The 21,180-nt window shown below is 44.0% G+C and overlaps 1 protein-coding gene across 4 annotated transcripts in view; it reads left to right on the forward strand.

The window, feature by feature from the left end:
- Positions 1-21,180, forward strand: part of PTPRU (protein tyrosine phosphatase receptor type U) — a 340,521-nt gene that overhangs the window by 117,856 nt on the left and 201,485 nt on the right. For all 4 annotated transcript variants that reach the window (XM_033157989.1, XM_033157990.1, XM_033157991.1 and 1 more), the window contains exon 2: positions 16,159-16,287. In XM_033157989.1, coding sequence (XP_033013880.1) covers positions 16,159-16,287 — 129 coding nt within the window. The remainder of the gene's footprint in view (positions 1-16,158; positions 16,288-21,180) is intronic.

The raw sequence follows: 21,180 nt of genomic DNA on the forward strand, positions 1-21,180 counted from the left end.
GAGCATAGGTGTAAAGCACAGGGGATTAACCTGTGGCCCCAGGGATGCATGCATCCCTCAGTCAAATTTCATTTAGCCCTTGGCTAGGGGTGTAAGAGAGCATCATTTTCCATTCCACTTTGTATTCATCACTTGCAGGGCTGTTTCTGTTCCACTGCACTTCATCTTCCTGCCATGGTGAAGTTAATTTGTTACATAAATTGCATGAGTTACATTGTCATTACATTATCCCAGCCCATTCATTTTGGTGCAAAGGAAACAAAATACAGATGGGAGCAAAGCAATTCGGTTGGGTATCTTTTGTGCGCAGAAAGCTGCAACAACCATGAATACGGATAACATCTGCTGCATTGATTTCCGTTCCAGACATGGGATGAAGAAATGAACACCAGAAATTTCAGCTCTCGTGTCTGTTTTTGCCAGAATTCTCCAATACTACTGGTGTAGTGGTTAAGAGCAGTAGACTCGTAATCTGGTGAACCGGGTTCGCGTTTCTGCTCCTCCACATGCAGCTGCTGGGTGACCTTGGGCTAGTCACACTTCTCTGAAGTCTCTCAGCCCCACTCACCTCACAGAGTGTTTGTTGTTGGGGAGGAAGGGAAAGGAGAATGTTAGCTACTTTGAGACTCCTTTGGGTAGTGATAAAGCGGCATATCAAATCCAGAAGGACACAAGGGTGGAGGGGCTAGCATAAAAAAGTGAGGAGAGGACACTAAGAAAAAAGGGGTTGCCCACCCACCCTTGCCTCTAACTCTACCACCACCTTCAACTGGTATGTACCCCCTGACATATACATTCCCCGAGGGGATGGTGCTCTCAACAGAAAACAGGTTGATATAAATAGTTCTCGGGACAGCTGTCTTTGCATTTTGTTCTCCTGTTAGAAATGTCAGGAGCTTTAAGAACATAAGAACTATACTACATCATTTTACTGATCCATGTAGCCCAGAATTGTCTACTAGTACTGGCAGTGGGTCTCCAGGGTATTAAACAGGTTCCCCCCACCCACCCAACAACACCTGTATACCTTCCAAGTGCCCCAGAAGTTTTTGGGTGTTGCGTGAGATCTCCCCACCCCAAGTGCTTTTGGGGGGCAAAAGTGAGGCACGGGTCACATGACTCACCTGGGAGCAGGTCCTGGAAGATGCACATCCTGGTTTTGCATCAGAAAAAGTTGGAAAGGGATACACATGATCAGGGGTGTACAAAGTGGGGGGCTGAGGGGGCGGACCGACCCGGGTGCCACTCTGGGGTGTGTGTGACAATATGGCCCCTGCCTCCCCCAGCTGTAGAACGGCCAAGGGCATGCACAGTCAGTATGGGCACCGCACGTGCACCACTGGGCGGTTTGCCCCACCCCTCGGCTTCCCACCCCGCGTGCCGGAGAGGGTTCCTCCACCACTGCACATGATGCCTCATCCTTTTAACCTGAGACATCTGGGATTAATTCCTGTTGACCTTCTCCAGGCAAGACATCTGCTCAGCTGAGCCAGTCACCCATGGAACTTGCTCTTCGATGTGTTAGAAAAGAGAGGCTAAGTATGAGGATCTGATGGAGAGAGGTCCAGAAGAGAGACCAAAGTGGGTCTTTGTGGGAATCAAAGCTTTGCAGGCCCATGCAGCCTCCTTCCCTCCCAAGCTTCAGAAACACTGTTAACATTGTTTTGTTCAATGTGAAGCTGACCTTGTCTGTAGTTGGGAAGGGCTGTAGCTCAATGGTAGAAGGACCCACATTCAATCCCTGGAATCTCCAAGTAAGGCTGGGGGAAAACCCCTGTCCAGAACCCCAGACTAGATTAACCAAAGGACCAACTCTCTATAAATCAGCTCTGTGTTTTCCTATGGGTGGGCTGAATTATGGGTGTCCAATGGAACATGGGAGCTGGATGCAATTTAGCAATGGGCTCAGTCTAGCCTGCAGCCCAGGGGTTACTAATCTCTGTGGCAAAATAATTGCTTAAGATCTGCCACAGGGCAACAAAGGCTTAACCACCTTATTATGCTGTCAGCAGAATGTGAGCTTGCTTGGCAGATCTTTTTTTGACAATTTAAAGAACAGCATCACCAGAATGAAAGCAAGGAAGAAGTAGTTCAAGTCGGCTCTCTGTTTAAGTATCTGATGATTCATTAATTACTTTAATAAAAGACATTTTGTTGAGAGTATGTGAATGATAATTTCTGTTCTTCATTTTTAATAACCATAAATAATGTTTATAGATACTATGATGGTTTGCAATTTCCTGAGATTGTAGGTGATTCTTCTTGCATGCCAGTAAAGTAGGTTAGATAAAGTAGATAAATCCATTAAAAGCCATAGACAAACCATTTGCTTATCTAGTGAATTGGTATTCATGGTTATGAATGAATTTATCATCATTAAATACTACATGTTAAACTATGACATACATTTATTATAATGATGGTTCCTAGACTTGCTTCCTGCTGACCACACTGATGGGGGGGTGGTCTAAGGGGAAGACCCCATGCTTTGCCCCTGGTGCCAGGTTATCTCTCTGTCATCCTGAGCAGATTCAGAAATTCCAGAAATTCTGGGACACATGGATTTCACTGCCTAAATTCTGGGTCACATGTAATTTACTGTAAGGGGAAAACCATAACTCAGGTTGTCCAGATTACTCCATGTGCAGACATAAAACAGAACCACACATAGGAACAAAGAAAGCTGTCTTTTCACCAGTCAGACCATTGGCTCATCTGCAATGGTACTCTCTCCCAAAGTGCACTGTCTGCCATCAGCCTTTGGTCCAATTCCCATCAAACCTTGGGACTCCCCCCCCCATGGGGTCTCATTTTAAACCTCTACAACTGCATATTCATCCATACTCTAGTTTTTCTATCAAACCATATTATCCATAGTGATTTGACTCGGCATAGTCCACCAGCTTGGTTTGCCATTCCTCTCTGGTAGGGACTTCGTTTTCTTTCCATCTCTGGGCTAGTAGCATTTGGGTGGCTGTTGTTCCATACATGAAGAGTTTGGTATGATGGTACCTGTAATTCCTAATAAAAATGCTTCTGGGTTCTTAACAAAAGTTATTTTAAGCATTTTTTCCCATTTCATTATATATCATATCCCAGAAAGCTTTTATTACCTTACAAGTTTATTACAAGTTTTTATTACCTTACAAAAGGTACCTTCCTTTTATTTACTTTCCCAGCAGATATTTAAACTTGTCTTATACATTTTTGCTAACCTAGTAGGAGTCAAATACCACCGGTACGTCATTTTCATATAATTTTGTTTCAGTGTACAACATGCTGTAAATTTCAAATCCGATTTCCATAACCTTTCCCAATCTTCCATCTGAATACTATGTCCCAGTTTATCCAGTGGTCATTGGTGATCTCATCATCTGGGGATCCCACCACAGTTGAAGAACCCTGATTTACACAGACTCGCAGTGGCTCTCCAGGGTTCCAAACTGGGTTCTCTTCAAAGCTAAGGATGGACAAATCAGTCATTTTTGGTTCCCTACATTTCTCACCTTTCCAGTCTTAAATTCAGGGTTCCATGCTTCTATTGCGATTTGTCATGAAAATTCACCAACGTTTTAGTGTGGATTTCTCCTAATAAACAGATTTCTGATTTGGTATAAATGTCATTGTGAAATAAATGAGAGTATGAATTTTGAAAGATGGCTGCATTTTGGCTTGTATCTATGAACCACCCTGAGATCTTATGATGAAGGGCGGTAAATAAATCATATATAGTTTTTGAGAGGGCAAATTAGATGAGTTCACCTTTAAATGCAAACTGAGTTTAATTTTTCTTACATCTCTACTCTGGGAGTAATTCGGCACTCCTGTCTGACTTGAGAATGCAGTTTTCTGCTCAGAGCTCCTACAGTACTGGTGGAAGAGTGCTGTGTTTCTGTAGACTCAGCTTCAAAGCAAATGAGTGGATAGTCCTGTTGGCTCTCTGTAAAATTACTCACAGCGTTTTAAACTTTCTTCCGTTAATATCGGCAAGAATTTCCCGACAGCTGCAATCTATTGAAATCTGCCTTTTGCCACTCAGTTGGAATAAAGTCTTGTGTCACACAAGCTCAGCATCTTCTGCTTCTTACAGTGGCCAATATTTTAAAATAATAATAATGGTCTTCAGCATTGACAGAATGAGGTTGTGTCCCTTGATAATCTTGTCCAGTAGCTACAGGCAGAGCTGAACAACGTGCATTGTTAAAACTAGGGAAGCATTTATTTTTGTATTTTTTGCTTTTAATGGTGACTCTACTTCAAGGCGAGCAAGGTGCCAGAATGTTGTGGAGCATTCACGATGTAGCAGAAGTAGATCCAGTACCTAGTAGAGGACAGAGCTTGCAAAGGGGCTGTGTTAGTGGAGGTTGGTCCATTAGGACTAATGGACCACCAAATTCAGTCTGCCCCCCTCAGACAGCCTTCTCCTGCTTGCCTTCTTACATATTAACCAGTCAAGGGGGTGGCTCCATCTGTCATTGGTTCTGGCTCCACCTGCTCTTGGTCACCTTGCTTGTTGCCCTACCAGTTCCAATGGGCACCAGTCACCACTGGGCTGTGAATGTGGGCTGCTGACCACAGGTTGAACTTAGTCCTCAGATGAAAGCTCTCAAACCCTTGACTCGAAAGTCCCTGTGTATATGTTTGTGCATGAGAGATAATGTACCCCTTGAAACTGTCCTTGGCTTGAAGAAGCCTCCCAATTCTCCTAATAGTTGAGTGGTGAGTCGGCATCAGTGCCTGGCATCCTGGGGCAGCTGCATTCCACCATGTATGTTTCCTCAAATGCCTTGCAGTGGTTTTTTTTTTTTGCGCGTGCGTGCGTGCGTGCACACACACACGCACATTCCCTGCAAGTCTGCTTAGACAATCAGTTTTAGCACATTATTTTAGCAAGTACAGTACAAGTGTTTTAAAATTTGTGATCTTATATTTTATTTTTTCATGTAACTTGTTGAAATATTTTTTTATTTGTGGTTTTAATGAATATGTTGGACTATCTACTATAACCTGCGGATAAGTCTTTTCTTCTAGTGAGCAGTATATACATGGTGTTACTAAATAAATGTGCTTTGCTGTCTGGGGAATTGCAAGACATTAAAATACCCCCCCCCAGCCAAATCACTGCCTTTTTACATCCTACACTCAAGTATACCTAGCAGTGATTTCTGTCCCAGCCTATATTAATCACAGTCAGTGCTGTTTCCCTTCTGCTGCAGTTCAGTCACATACTACGTTATTCATCTTGTTGTCTGCTATTTTACGTAACTATTTACATAACTGACACAACTATTTATGCAACTTTGTAACTCAGGTTCATTCATTTCAATGTAAAGGAAACATCAACAATGTAAGAAAACCAAAGAAACCAAAATCGAAAATTCTTTCTAGTAGCACCTTAGAGACCAACTGGGTTTGTTCCTGGTATGAACAAACCCAGTTGGTCTCTAAGGTGCTACTAGAAAGAATTTTCGATTTTGTTTTGACTATGGCAGACCAACACGGCTACCCACCTGTAACTGAAACAAAGAAACCAAATCATGTGTCATTTGTGGTCTTAGCTACAACCATGTGATTGAATACTGATCATATTTGCTTGACTAATTTCTGTTCCTGAGCACAGATGAATGCGGCCTGCAGCATTCATCCGTTGCTTCGTTTACCTGAAGGAGCTGTTGGACTTTTTTGTTGTTGCCTAGAACCCTGTTGAACCAGGACCTAATTCTGCTTCGGTGAGTGTGAATTCACCTAATCTAAACGGCAGTGGGATTATTTAGCCCCTGTTGTTTTGCCTCTATCTGGGGAATAGGCATTGTGACACCCCACAAAGACATTCTAATACCTTTCACACATGTGGAATGTTAACAGCAGATTCCGAAGGCTTTCTCTTCCTTCTTTTTCTGTTCTTTTTTTTCTTGGTAAAAGCCTTGCTAGCACTTCATGGGGCATGTAGCAGTCTGGCAGCATTCATATACAGAATACTCCACTTGGGAATGGCAACAATACATCATAAATTGCCCTGTGAATTGGGAGGTTATTCAGCCCAACATTAGTTAAAACCGTACTGTCTTTCTGGTTCCCTTCTGGACCCTCAAAGGACTGATAAATGGGAAGGATTTGATGGCAATGAATCTGTTTTGCTTGTACATGGTACCAAGTTGAATCCTTGGCATCTCCTGGGAATGTCCCTCACCTAAAACCCTGGAGAGCCATTGCCACTCAGCATAGACCAGTGTTCTTCATCTGGTTTCCCAGATGTGGGTGGACTATAACTCCCATCATCCTTGACCATCGAGCTAAGCTGGCTGTGGATGATGGGAGTTGCTGTTCACCCACATCTGGACAACCAAGGTTGAAGAATGCTGGTGTAGACAATATTGAGGTAGATTGACCAATGGTTTGACTTGGTTTAAGGCAGTTTCCTATGTTTCTAACCACAATAAACCACCTATTTCCCTCAAACAGCAGCAGTTTCTGCCATGTTTCACTTGAGGTGGCAGGTGGGCCTCACACAACCATAAGTATGTATGTTTTTATTTTGAAAATAACTAACTCTGCCTTTCAAACAAATTCCCAAGACAGCCTAACAGGGAACAACACCTATGATAAAAGCAGGTTAAAAGCACTTAAAACATACAAACATACTAAAAGCAGTAGAACTCTTCAAAGCCATTTAGGGATAATGGAGGAAATGAGGGGAGAATGAGGGGAGAATTTCATTTGGTCCTCATTTTTAAGTGAAACTGACAATTATCCTCTGGATTTTGCACAGCCCTTTCTTCCTCCAAAGGGGGGAAAGTGCCAAAATGTATAAATACATATAAATAATACACACTTCAGTATAAAGTGCATTTCTAAATGCATTTGATGAGGTAATAATAATAATAATTTATTATTTATACCCCGCTCATCTGGCTGGGTTTCCCCAGCTACTCTGGGCAGCTTCCAACAGAATATTAAAATACAATAATCTATTAAACATTAAAAGCTTCGCTAAACAGGGCTGCTTTCAGATGTCTTCTAAAAGTCTGGCAGTTGTTTTTCTCTTTGACATCTGGTGGGAGGGCGTTCCACAGGGTGGGTGCCATTACCGAGAAGGCCCTCTGCCTGGTTCCCTGTAACTTGGCTTCTCGCAGCGAGGGAACCGCCAGAAGGCCCTCGGCACTGGCCCTCAGTGTCCAGGCAGAACGATGGGGGTGGAGACGCTCCTTCAGGTATCCTGGACTGAGGCCATTTAGAGCTTTAAAGGTCAGCACCAACACTTTGAATTGTGCTCGGAAACATACTGGGAGCCAATGTAGGTCTTTCAAGACTGGTGTTATGTGGTCTCGGCAGCCGCTCCCAGTAACCTGTCTAGCTAGCTGCCGCATTCTGGATTACTTGTAGTTTCCGGGACACCTTCAAAGGTAGCCCCACACAGAGTGCATTGCAGTAATCCAAGCAAGAGGTAAAATACTTTATCACAGACTACATATTTACACATGTATTTTAGCTCAACAAATGCATTTAGAAATGCACTTTATCCTAAAGTGTGTGGTATACAGGTACATATTTCCATCCATTTGTAAATATGAATTTTTGTACCATTTCACTGATGAATGTGGAGGCAATGGAGGGTGAGGATGGCAGATCAAAAGTGCATGGGACCACAACCAATGCCAGGCAGAACCAATTAATTCCAGTTTTGTCCACATCCCCCTCTCTGCTGAGTTTTACAGGAGCAAGGGGGAGGAAGTTGATTGCTGCCATGATACTCTTTGGCCTGGCTGAAGGAAATAAGACAGGCTGTTCAGGAGTTGGCTGAGAACAGACTGAGCTTGGTGGGGTAGCGACGCATAGCCTCCTTAACAAATGGGTACCGGCTGCAGGGGACAGTTCCAATTGGTGTGGCCCTTTCCCCCTTCTACTACATCCCAACCATCTGTGGTATAGTGGTTAAGAGCAGTGGACTCATAATCTGGTGAACCGGGTTCGCGTCTCCGCTCCTCCACATGCAGCTGCTGGGTGACCTTGGGCTAGTCACACTTCTCTGAAGTCTCTCAGCCCCACTCACCTCACAGAGTGTTTGTTGTGGGGGAGGAAGGGAAAGGAGAATGTTAGCCGCTTTGAGACTCCTTTGGGTAGTGATAAAGTGGGATATCAAATCCAAACTCTTCTTCTTCTTCATATGGAATTCAATGGGGCTTGCTCCCCGATTTAAGCCGAGGACAAAAATGCAACCAAAGTCATAGAGGCAACATTGTCAGTTGGACTTATCACCCGGGCATGGTGCTTCTTTCCAGGTAACCTGGACGGGCTTGCGTGCTACAGCTTAAGGTTATTCATTTTTCATTCCTGAAGCCTAAAAACGAGTACTTTCTAAGTCACGGTGCTTCACAAATTTCACCAAAGGTGGCGTCCAGCTGGCAGGGGGCCTTGTTTAGGAAGATTGAGGCCTGAGTAGCTTTGCTCAGCATGTGGCTGTTAGTCATGTTAATATTCCTGACAGACGTTCCCGCCTCTAATCCTATCCGGAACGCTGAAAGAGGGAGGAGGAAGGCTTTACGCTTAGCTAGACAAAGTCCTTTCAAAGACTGTGCCTTGCATTGTGCTACCGTGCATTTAACAATTCCGATTTCCGCTTTCATGCTTCTTCTTGCAAGCTAGCTGGGCTCCGTGGGTAAGAGGCGAACTTCTTGCTGATGGCGAGACTACTGTTAGAGTGCAATGGTTTGTTATGCAAAAGGTCCCATGTTCGATGGGAGTTGTAGTCCAACAACAGCTGGAGACCCAAGTTTCAGAAACCCTGCACTACATAAAGAATTACGTTGTTTTCTGCATACTGCCTAACAAAATGTTCCAGTGTGGAGTGCTCCTGTTTAGGCTTTCAGCCAGCCAGTCCCTTTTCCCAGCATACAACAGGAGGTTAGAAATAAAGAGGAAAGGGGCGACACACCCATTTTTGGCTCTGGCGCCACCCATTGCTGGTTTAAACTCCACCCATTTTTTGCCTGAGCCTCACTCCCCCCAACAGATTATCCCTGAGGGAATGTGGCCCTTATTTTAGCATGGGAGCAGGAATCCAATTCAGTTTGTAGTTAAAGGTGCATGTACCTAATTTGTACTATCTGAAACAATATGCAAACAAACACAGCTGGAATTTATGCTTCTCTTATTTTTTAAATGCAGCTCTTCAGCCATCAAGCAGTGTCTTAGGAAATGCATCTACTAGGCTAAAGTGCACACATAAATACATGCATTAGTGAGAATGACATACAAAACGCATTATGTTACGAAAATTTGCTTTGAGAAAATGCCTGCATTAGGCAAAAATGCATGCAAAAATGTGCCTATCAGGAGAAATCCATACTAAAAAAGCTGACCAATTTTCATGAGGACATTTTTCTAAATAAATATAAATATAAAATAACTGACCTGGAAATGTAGAGAACTGAATTTAAGACTGGAGTAACAAAAAAATTAAAAACAAACCAAAATTGCCAGAATTATCCATCCCTATACTCAACCGACAAGATGTTGGTCACCCTTGATGCAGAATTTATTTGGTTGTGTGTGCATTCTTTGTGCGTGTGTGTATTAAATGAGGTCTGCCTTCATGAGTCTATGGCTTCGCTTGTGGAACAGAATAATTCTAATTTTAGGGGGATGGAAACCTGAACTGCTCGCTCTGCTGTGTCAAATATTCAGTCCTCTGTTTCACTTCCCATAGTCAGCCACCCCCCCCACCCCCAAAAGTGCTTTTACTGGGTTTGAAATAAATTGTGGCTGCTTCCCCCAACACACACACAACCCCAGCCATTGTATTAATAGCCCTAGCTCTATTAGAATAAGTTGTGAAATGACAAATGGCCTGGCATTTGAGATGACTGCATCGTACTGTTTGCCTGAACTTGCTTGGCTCCTTTATCCCAAATCACTTGAGAGGTGGAAATAAATATTCTCGGTTTTGCATCAAGCAAGCAAATGACTTGCAACATAGGGGTGAGAAGGAGGAAGAGAGGGAGCTGCTTCCTAGGGGAATGAGCGGTTATCCATTCCAAGAATGTGAAATATTTTGCCAAGCTGCATGGAGAGAGAGAGATGGCTTTTGCATGCCATTCTCTTCAGCAGGTGTGGAAGAAATAAAATTTGAGTTCCTGCTTGCTAAAGTTGGTATTTATGTATGTGTGGAATGGAATAGAATGAAGGAGCAGGGGCTCAGAGACACTATTCCTGTTGCAGCAATTCCATACCTTGCCCTGGTGTTAAGCTTTGTTCCTCTACTGACTGTAGCAAGATCTCTTCACTGCCATTGGGGATGGAAACTAAGCCTCATGAGGAATGGTTGAGGTAATTTGGTATGATTGGCCTGGAGAAGAGAAGACTGAGTGGTGATAGGACAGCCATCATCAAATATCTGAAGGGCTGTCCCGTGGAAGATGGAGCAAGCTTGTTTTCCCTTTCTCCGGAGGGCAGGATCTGAACCAATGGATTCAAATTATAAGCAAGGAGATTCTAACTAAACATTAGGAAGAGCTTTCTGATGGTAAGAGCTGTTTGACAGCTGAACGAACTACCTCAGAAGGTGGTGGACTCTCTCCTTCATTGAAGGTTTTTTAACAGAAGGTGGATGGCCGATTCTTTAGCTGTGTTCCCTGCATTGCAGGGGGTGGGACTAGATGACCCTTGGGATCCCATCCTTCTATGATTCGAAGCACTGCCTACTCCTCCCATGAGTGAATGTGCTTATGCACTTCCATTCTGCCTTACTTCAAGCTGTCCCTTCTTGCAAGCCGTTTAGGGCATAAGGGTACTTTGCATGGATATGTGTGTTTTCAAAATAGCTGCCTGACGCACAGAGCAACAGAAGCCAATAAGTAATTAATAGACTGTTGGCTGGAACATACCCAGTTGCCTGCGCCATCCTCTCCGCAGGGCTAGGTCGCTTTGATTGGGGCCGTCTGGAGCAAAGTCGCAGCTCCCAGCTCTGCAGACTTGGCAGATGGACAGAACTGAACGTTGAATACATTGCTGGGTCAGCTGTTCTTGCGGTGTGTATGTGAAGAGTCTAGTAAAGAAGAATAGCACCAGCTGGCCTCACCTTTGTGTTACCTTTGCTCAAGAAAGCAGCTCCCAGTACATTTCTAAGCCCTAAACAGCCTCGGCCCAGTATACTTGAAGGAGCGTCTCCACCCCCATTGTTCAGCCCGGACACTGAGGTCTAGCACCGAAGGCCTTCTGGCAGTTCCCTCACTGTGAGAAGTGAGGTGACAGGGAACCAGGCAGAGGGCCTCTTCAGTAGTGGCACCCACCCTGTGGAACGCCCTCCCACCAGATGTCAAGGAAATAAACAACTATCTGACTTTTAGAAGACATCTGAAGGCAACCCTGTTTAGGGAGGTTTTTAAAGTTTGATGTTTTGTTGTGTTTTTAATATTCTGTTGGGAGCCGCCCAGAGTGATTGGGGAAACCCAGCCACATGGGTGAGGTATAAATAAATATAATAATAATAATAGCATTCAGAAGGTGACCTCTAGATCAGGGGTGGGCCCAGTGCTTCTAGAGAACAGACCCTAGAGAGAGATGGTATCTTAGATCAGAATTTGACCTTGGAAACGCACCTTGAAGCTCTTCCTTCTTCAGAATTTTGATCACCAGAAAGAACAGACCATCCAAACCCAGCACACTCTACAGTTGCTTCCCCATGGCTGCAGACAAAAGTTTCTAGAGCAAGTGGCTCCCCTTTTAGAGTGAAAGCCTAATTCATTGTGAGGGTGGAGCCAACAGGTTGAAGGAAGCACAAACCCTATTTAAGGCTTTGTGTATGCAGTTTGCTGGAGCAACATGAGAGTTCTCTTTGCATGTGGGTGGGGCATCATGAGGGATGGCTCCCTTTCCTGACCCATCCTGTTGTACCTTGGAATTTGCCTCTTTGCTGGCCTGCCTTTGAGGAATTTGATTCTGGGCTGACCTAACTCTGCTCAGCAGATCCTGCATATTGACTTGATCAGTATTTTGCTCCAGGGATCCAGCTGGGACAGGCCTGGGCCTAGACCCCTTTCCCCAGCAGGGACCGCTGTCCGAAACAGAACAGCTGGCCAGGGCTGATGGGAGTTGCACAACATATTGCGAGCGACTAATTCCCCACTGCTGCTCTTAATTGTCTCTGAAAATAACACAGAAATAAGCGCTAAGCACGCAGTATTGTAGCTTTACTTGGCTTTTCTGTTAGGTGAAAGCTTGAATATAGGGCATAAACTAACAGGTAGGGCAACATTGGGGAGATGGAATAACCTGCCATGTGAATGCAGCTTAGGACCAAACAACTCAGATTGAGAACTACCCTCTTTTAAGGTTGGGACACTTGGCCACCCAATTCTTGATTTCTTGCTGCTTCTTTTTAGCTGCAAAGCTGCATCGGGGCTGGAGAGCAGCCTGCTAATTGCCTTGTGGAGATATGGAACTGGTGTTGCGTCTTTTAAAAACTCCAGCGGAGGACCTTGGGGGGAGCAGAGCTGACCGGTGTGACTTGGGGATGGGAAGGGGGAAAGATATTGTTAAACAAGTAACGAAATAATAAATAGGTTCAGGGGCCATTTGCCTTTGCTCATTCTGCTTGCTCAGAGCTTTCTTAATATGCCTGCTCCCATTGGCTCAGGGGGCCAGCATTAATTATTGCTGAAGCACTGCCCTGCTTGTAATCTGTGGCTTTAATGGAACAATAGGTCAGCACTCAACAAGCTGGGCTGTGCCAGTTAACAGGCTGTGTACACACACACACACACACACACACACACACACACTGAACCCCAGAGCCTTCAAGGCTTGGCATCCTGAGGTCTCAGGCAATAGAAGATTGTGTGTGTGTGTGTGTGTGTGTGTGTGTGTGTGTACACACAATATGATCACTGCATGGAACAGCATAGCCCGGCTGCTGAACTCCGACAGCTTGTGGGAAGAGGGCTTTGATGGATTTGGGAATGACTTTATTCTGCAAGGCTGAGGCTGAGCCATAAAGCCTTCCACCTTGCAGATTGCTACAGGCATTATCCCCCTCCTTAAAAAAATGTTGCAGACATTTCTTTATTGGTGATGTTCTTAAATGCATTTTTTAAAAATCCCCTTGCAAGGAAGCTTCCCGTTGCAGTGAGCAGCACTCAGCAGCATCTCATGGTATGGGGGATCTTTTCTGATTTTATGTTTTACATTTTCTATGAAAAGCCCAAACAGCAATTACCTATGCCAGAGTTCATTGAGAGTCATAGCTAATTAGAGTAGATCAGTCTTCCCCAACTTGCTACCCTCCAGTTGTCTTAGACTACAGCTGCCACCTTACCTGATGGTTGACCACAGTGGGAGGGTCTGATGTGAGTTGTAGCCCAACAATAAAATATAATAATAATAATAAATTTTTATTTATACCCCGCCCTTCCCTGCGAAACCGGGCTCAGTGCGGCTAACACCAATAAAATCACAACAAAAACATAAAACAGTTCATTAAATCTGCAGGGTGCATGGAGTAGATAGACCAAAGGCAGCTTCCTAGGTCTAGTAGCCATTGATAGACAGCCTCCATGAAGTTGTATGCTCTATTTGAAAACTGGTGGCCATCGCCACGCCTTTTGGCACCTCCTTCCTCCAATTTGAATTTGAGAGCTCCCAGATATGCAGCGTGCACCCTCTCAAAACATGCTCTGATTTACTGAAATGCATTAGAAAATGACCACCATCACCTCTGGGAGGGGTGGGGAGATAACACTAGGCTTCCATGCAGAGAGATAAGCACACATTCTCAAACACTGTAAAGCTCATTGCAAATTTAAAGCTCTGCATCGATGCTTAGTAGTGCCCCCCTAGCCTCATTTCACCAAAGTGCTAGAATGCAGCAACATTGTCTTCTCTTAGCTCGTTTTCTTTTGGGTTTGGTCCAGCTCTCTAGGTGAGTCAGATCAAAAAGATGCTCTCAAATAAGTCACCTCGTCTGTGTTGCCTGAGCAGCCTGGGGGCAGGGGATGGGGAGGTGAGAATCAGGAAGGCAGTCTGTAATGTTCTGTAGAGATGAAACTTTCTGGAATAAAATTCAGTCCCCTAAAATATGAGACATCTGTCAGCCCTACCTTCATCCATTAAAGGCTCTGTATCCCATTTAACAAGACCTTTGGGTGGATGGTGCTTTCAGCCCATTAAATGTCGTCCTGTCCTGTAAAATTCTCCAGATGGAGCACCATTGAAATGATCCTAGTAGAAGTGAGACCAGTCAATATGCATGGATTTCAGTGGCTGGCTAGCATGTTGATTGTTGTTGTTGTTGAGTCGTTTATAGGTGTGGGCTATCAGTTGGGGCAGGGAAGGGAAATGTGCTTAAAAACAACAATGCCTGCCTGCTAATATCAGGTGCTGCTTTGCATGGTGCAAAACCATATAATTACAGAATGGCTGAGGCAGCATTGCTGCATAGTGATGTAGCAACAAGTGGACCAGGCTGGCAGAAGTGGAGAACTGCACAGTTCTCTGTGCAAACTTATGTCTTGCTAGTTCCATTTGCGTGCAGTGCTTAGCTAAAGCATGGCTAAGCATGCATGAAATAACAGGCAGGTATTTACAGCAAAAAAATAAATAAAAATAAAAATAAATCACCACTTCTTTGCTCTTCCCTGGTCAGCCTGCTGCTGTGCTGTCTGGATCTAAGCTGTGTTTTGAGCTAGCTTTATGTCTGAACCTGGCCTTGTGATTTCTCACCCCTGGACATGCTACAAGAGGTAACCCAAGGCCACATCCATACTATAAAGCAGTGCCATTTCCCTTTAAGCAGACATAGCTTGCCCCAAAGAATCCATGGATCTGTTGTAGTGTGTTAAAGTGCTCAGAGTTGTTAGGAGACCACTTTTTCTCTCACAGAGCTCTGTGAGGGGAATAGGAATCTCCTAAAGCAGGCATAGGCAAACTCAGCCCTCCAGACGTTTTGGGACTACAACTCCCATCATTCCTGACCACTGGTCCTGTTAGCTAGGGATGATGGGAGTTGTAGTCCCCAAACATCTGGAGGGCCAAGTTTGCCTATGCCTGTCCTAAAGACGCCCCACAGCCTTACAACAACGGCAGTTCCCAGGACTCTTTGGGGGAAGCCATGACTGTTAAAATTGCACCATAGTGCTTTAAATATACTATGCAGGTAAGGCCCAAGAACAAACATTTTCTGTAGCTTGTGGTTTATACCTAACCATGCTTTGGCTTAGTGTTATGGGGGAGCCGGGCCACTATGTTCAGTGGGACTTATTCCATATCAAGTGTCCTTTGCATAGCAGTCCAAACAATTCGGATTATATATGTGCCAGATGTAGACTATTTTACTCTCCCCTGCTTCCCCCACCCCACATCTTTGTGGCCCTACAATACCTACCCCTTTAATCAGTGTTTAGCCGTGCTGAATCCTGATTTGATTTTAAATAACTTGATGCGTCTAGAACCTGATGGGGAAACAGGGTGGGAGAGCATTTGCAAATTCCCTTTTGTCCAAGTTGTTATTTTCTGTTCTGTCAGTGGTGACAGGTGAGGTGGCTTTGCTAATTGAAGTGATAGAAGAAGTTGGGATGAGCCATGCAAGGAAATAATTATGAAGTGCTGGCATCACACTGAGATGCCCTTAACTTGCATGCTGATGGCGCTGACACTCTCCACTGCCACTGCCACCTCCCTGTGTCCCCGTGTAAAGGCAACAGTTCTCCACATCGGCACGTAAGGGGTTTGCTGGATCAGGCCAAAGGCCCATTTAGTCCAGCATCCTGCTTTCACAGTGGCAACCCAGATGCCTTTGGGAAGCCCACAAGCCGGGAGTGTGTACAACAGCACTCTTCCCATTTGTAGTTCCTTACAACCGGTATTCAGAGCCACACAGCTTCCGGCTGTAGATCTCAGGTGGAGAATGGGCAGCCATCTGTTGGCAGTGCTCTAAATCTGGATTCCCTGCATTGAGCTAGGTGACCTACAAGTTCTCCTTCAGCTCTTTGAAACGAGAGCTGTAAAGCAGGATGGATTTCAATGGTGGAAATACCTATCGATTGTGTCCTTTGTGTGCTTTCTCTGATGTTTTCTGTGTCCTCTTAAGATTTGTTTTGTGTCTCTCTTTCTGGGGAAAATACGCTGTCTTTCATCCCGATGTTTCTTTTTGTCTCTATCCCACAGCTGGCTGTACTTTTGAAGAAGACGGGGACTTAAACCAGTGTGAATATAGCCAAGGGGTTGAGGATGACTTTGACTGGGAGCTGACCCGGAGCTACCTCATGCCCCACCTGACATCTGATCTTCCTCATGGTGAGTTGGAACAAGGAAGAGTCTTGTGGCATTTTATAGACTAAGAAATGCATTTGGCACCAGCTTTCATGAACCATAGTCCATTTCTTCAGTTACATGAGATGGTCAACTAAATGTGTATGTGTTAACATCAACATTATTCTTATTTATACCCTGCCTATCTGACTGGGTTGCTCTAGCTACTCTGGGCGGCTTTCAACAGAAAATAAAATTTAAAAAAAACAATGAAATGTATATATACATTCACCTGAATACAAAGGGAAGAAGAGGGAAAGTATTATTGTACAAAGTGAGGTCAAGGGATTCTCCAATAAGTATGACTAGGTCTATCACAGCAAACAAACACACACGAAGATGCCTTATTCTGAGTCGGACTCTGTTGGCAGTTGTTTTCCAAAATATCTGAAGGGCACCGGGGTGGGGAAGACTGAATCATAACCTGGTTAGAAGGAACAGGTCTTATGCTCTATTCTAATATACATATATAGTTTTTGACAAGCATCTGGAGCAATTTGCTGCTGCATTAAAGTTTGCAGATGATGTAAAGATATGAGAGATTGGTGATGAATAATGAAGAGGACTTGGCAGTCATGTGCAAAACTCCATGGATTGCTTGGTAAGCTTAGATCGTTCCAACAATACATGCATTAAGGTTTGAAAAACACCAAGGTCATACATCTAGGAATGACAATGCAGGTAATTTCTGGGGGTGGATGGAAACTGTGTCTTAAAAAGCAGAGCTGCTCTGGAAGCGACTTAATGGTCATCAGGATTTGACCTTTACACAGTTGGGTATTTTAACATCACACCAAGCAATTATTCTCCCCAGCTAGCAATTAGTTTCTTCTCTACATGAAATGCCTTGTTCTATTCCATAATGGCTGTATTTGGAGAATAACCTTTGTAGTCTTCTGCATAAGGAGCAAAGGATGTTGTCATATACTGTGGCTGGGCCAGATTATTTGTCCATCTAGCCTAGCATGGTCTACTTTTCTTGTCTACATTTTCAGAAGTTCTACAGGGACTTAGGCAGAAGTGGGATCTTTAAGTGAATCTGTTCAGCCAGACTTAAGGGATGAACAGGCTTATTTTGGGTGGTGATGCTCCTTTGGTCATATAAGTCTTGACCATTAATTGCAGCATGGACATTTGTAGCTAGTTTTTAAAATGATTTACAAGGCATCTCTTTATTGAAATTGTACAGTAAAATATGGGAAATGGTCTTCACAGAGAATCTAATCCAACAACCTCATATGAGTAAAGGCCAAAATAAGAAATATGTATTCACAGCAGACTTAATGCAGCACATGGTTAGACTATGGAACTCACACCCACAAGAGGCAGTGAACACCACCAACCTAGTTGTCTTTAAGAGAGGATTAGGCAAGTTCATGGAGGTGAGGGCTATTGATGGTGAGTAGCCATGATGGTTATGATCCAAACTCTTCTTCTTATGATCTGCCTCCGCAGCTAGAGGTAGTAATGATTCTGAAAACCAGTTGCTGGAAACCATAGAAGGGGAGAAAGTGCTATTGTGCCCAAGTCCTGTTTGCAGGTTTCCCATGTGTATCTGGTTGGCCATTGTGAGAATGGGATGCTGGACTGGATGGATCGTTGGGCTGATCTAGCAGGCTCTCCTTATGTTCTTAGGTCCTTACAACTGATGAAGTTTTGTAACGTATACAGACAAAACAGAAATTTCGAAACCTGTGCTGAAAGTCTTGAAGAACTTATGGATTGTGTAATACTGTGTTAAATTTGAATAGTATGTGTGAACTTAACTCTCTTCTCTAATATTGAATAATTTCGTTTCTCAGTGAGAAACAATCTGCAGTTTATTGTTGCAATGGTTTGTCTTCATTGTTATTTTATTTTCTGACCCTGGCACTGTTGCTTGAATGTTACCTTATTTATTAATAGTCTTTATATGCTGCTCTCATCCCTAAATCCACCCACTTGAAAGCTTACCTGACAGCCCAGAACAGCTGACATAAGCCAGACTTTATTGTATTGAGTTGAGGGTTGGACTGGATGACCTATAAGGGACTTTCCTACTCTAAAATCCTGTGCTTCTTATGTGTGTGTTCCCATCTCCCAAGATCTATAAGGAGATGGTGAGCTGCTTTCTGCATCAATTTATCTTCAGGAGTGGTCCCATGTAGAGAGTGTGCTAGCCATCAGTCTTGAGGGTTAACGAAAGCATATATCAGCATAGTAGAATAGCACACTAAATAACACAACGGAAATGTTGAGTACACCGTGCTCACTGCCATTGTCATGTGGATTTGGCACTCACGAGCTATTGTAGGGGAAAGCAAAATGACAGTCCAAAGTAAGCAAATGAGTAATTTTCAGCAAAGGGGCTCCAGTCATTGTGCGATGGATGGTTTCCCTAGCTGTAAATCCTGCAGCCTTATACTTTCTCCATTATTTTCATGAGATAAGACATCTGACCCAAGAAATGGAACCAAGGACAGCCGAGAATGATAAATTGCATCTCCAGTGATATACCTTTATCACTATAGAAGGCTTTTAACCTGCCTTTTATCTGGGGGGTTCAGACCATGCTAAATGTGCCATTTACAGAAACTTCTGCTCATCCATAGCTGCTAAGTGCCTGTCTAGATACAAAGGTTTTGCTTTCACCGAAGAAGTGATATTAGGCGATACATAAATGACAACAAATGGGTGATGTCACCAATCTGCATTTTACGGAAAGTCCGCATTGCAGAATTTTCTTGCTTGTGATTAGCCACGGGTGGCTTCCCTCCCAAGCTTAATTTGGAGTTGGCTCGACCATTAACAGCATCACTGGAAAACTCTTGCATGGGGGCAGGACACACACACACCACTTTTCTACCATTCTCTAAATGGACTTGCAGTGTTGGCATCCAAGTTGGCATTGTTGGGCAACTGCTGAGGCCTATACCCCTGCAGGGAGCCAAGTGCCAGCCCTCCGGCTCTGCTGCTTGTGAACCTGCCCCTCTTTAGGTGAGTGAGCAGGAACAGGGGCAAATAGAAGGAAGAGCAGCAGCAGCCTCTGCTCATCTTGCCCTCTCCTTTTGGGTGGTGTCATGTCCTTTGCCTCAGGGTCCCTGTGTTGGCCTGTGGAGGACTCTTGATTCAGATGGTGCCTCAGCCACACCAGTCGAGAGGGAGTCCCTGGCTGCACCTTCTACACTGCTTTGGCCTAAGGTTGTGACTTTCCTGTCTGTTTGAAGAGGACTTTCCTGTGGGCTTTCTTGTTCCACAACCACACGGAAGCATGAAACTGCACAATAGCCTACAAGCCCTTTAAAGAAGGACTGCAGCTCTCCCAAAGGCGTGGAACAACTTGAACTGAGCCTCCCTGCCAGCATTCTTAAGCCCTCATATGAGTCTAGTCCCTGATCTAGACAGTCAGAAATACTGCTTTTGGAAACCGGTTGCTTGAAACTGCCAGAGGGGTCCCGTGCTTGGGTCCTGCTTGTGGGCTTCCCACAGGCATCTAATTCAGTGTTTTTCAACCTTTTTTGGGCAAAGGCACACTTGTTTCATGAAAAAAATCACGAGGCACACCACCATTAGAAAATGTTTAAAAAAATTAACTCTGCGCCTATATTGATTATATATAAAGTAATTCTCTTGAATAGGAATCAAATAAACACAAAGAAAGTATTTTATAATTACTTTATTATGAAATAGTAAGTAAACAGAAATATGAAAAATTATAAAATACTTTATTCAGTGCGCAACCAGGGCCTGTTTGGCTGAACACAAAGCTGATATTCTGGCTGGAATTTTTCCCACGGCACACCAGGCAACATCTGCGGCACACTAGTGTGCCGCGGAACAGTGGTTGAAAAACACTGATCTAATTGGCCCTGTGAGAATAGAATGCTGGACCAGAGGGGCCACTGGCTTCTTATGTCCCTTTCCTCCCTATTTCAGCCAGCAGGGTTCACTGGGAGCTGTCCAAGGTGCTGATTTGCCTCATCTTGCCTCTGACCCAGAAGAAGCTCTAGTAATGATGACTGCTTCCCATGATGACGAAAGCCCCAGTCTAATAAGATAGGTGGCAGTGTGGCTAGGGTACAGATAGACAGGGTAAGTGAATGGGTGTCAGCTGCAGCGATGAGGAGGCGATGAGGCTATTCAGGGAGGCCTCCTCCAGGCAATCTTGCCCAACACCCCTTTAAAACATAACACTGGCACTGACAAGGCTGCTTGAACATTACTTTATTTAATAACAGCCTTGATATGCCACTCAGTATCACTGCTCTCTGGGCAGCTTACATTAAAACAGCAATATTCAGAAAACAACCAAAAAGGGAATATTAATTGCTGGATTAAAGTAAGAATCAGCCTAGTATTTTTTTATATTTTTTTTAGTGACAGTGTAAAACATCACAGAAAAAGCACCCAGCACCAGTAAAAATATACAGTCCATCTAACATTCAGTGAATTGAGAAGTTCTCACTTTAAAGGTCTTAAAGCAGATCTTAACCTGTTGCGGAAACAAAGAAGGTGATAAGCGAGTCTTTCTAGAGAGGGAATTCTATAACAGAGGTCCCATCTGAGCCATACATTTAAAGTTACATACTATTTCAAACAGCCATGGCAGAATTTGGGCAGCTGTAGTCCAGCAACATCATTATATTCCCATGATATTCTCGCGAGGAAGCTGGTAAAATGTGGGTTGAACGAGGTAACTGTTAGGTGAGTTTGTAGATGATTGACTGATCAAACCCAAAGAGTACTCATTAATGGTTCCTCGTCATCCTGTTAAAAAGTGACAAGGGTTCTGTTCTGGGCCTGTTTTTGTTTAACATCTTTATAAATGACTTGTATGAAAGAATTGAGGGGATGCTCATCAAATTTGCAGATAACACCAAACTGGGAGGGTAGCTAATG

The sequence above is a fragment of the Lacerta agilis genome, chromosome 8 (assembly GCF_009819535.1).
Source record: "Lacerta agilis isolate rLacAgi1 chromosome 8, rLacAgi1.pri, whole genome shotgun sequence".
Lineage (NCBI taxonomy): Eukaryota > Metazoa > Chordata > Lepidosauria > Squamata > Lacertidae > Lacerta > Lacerta agilis.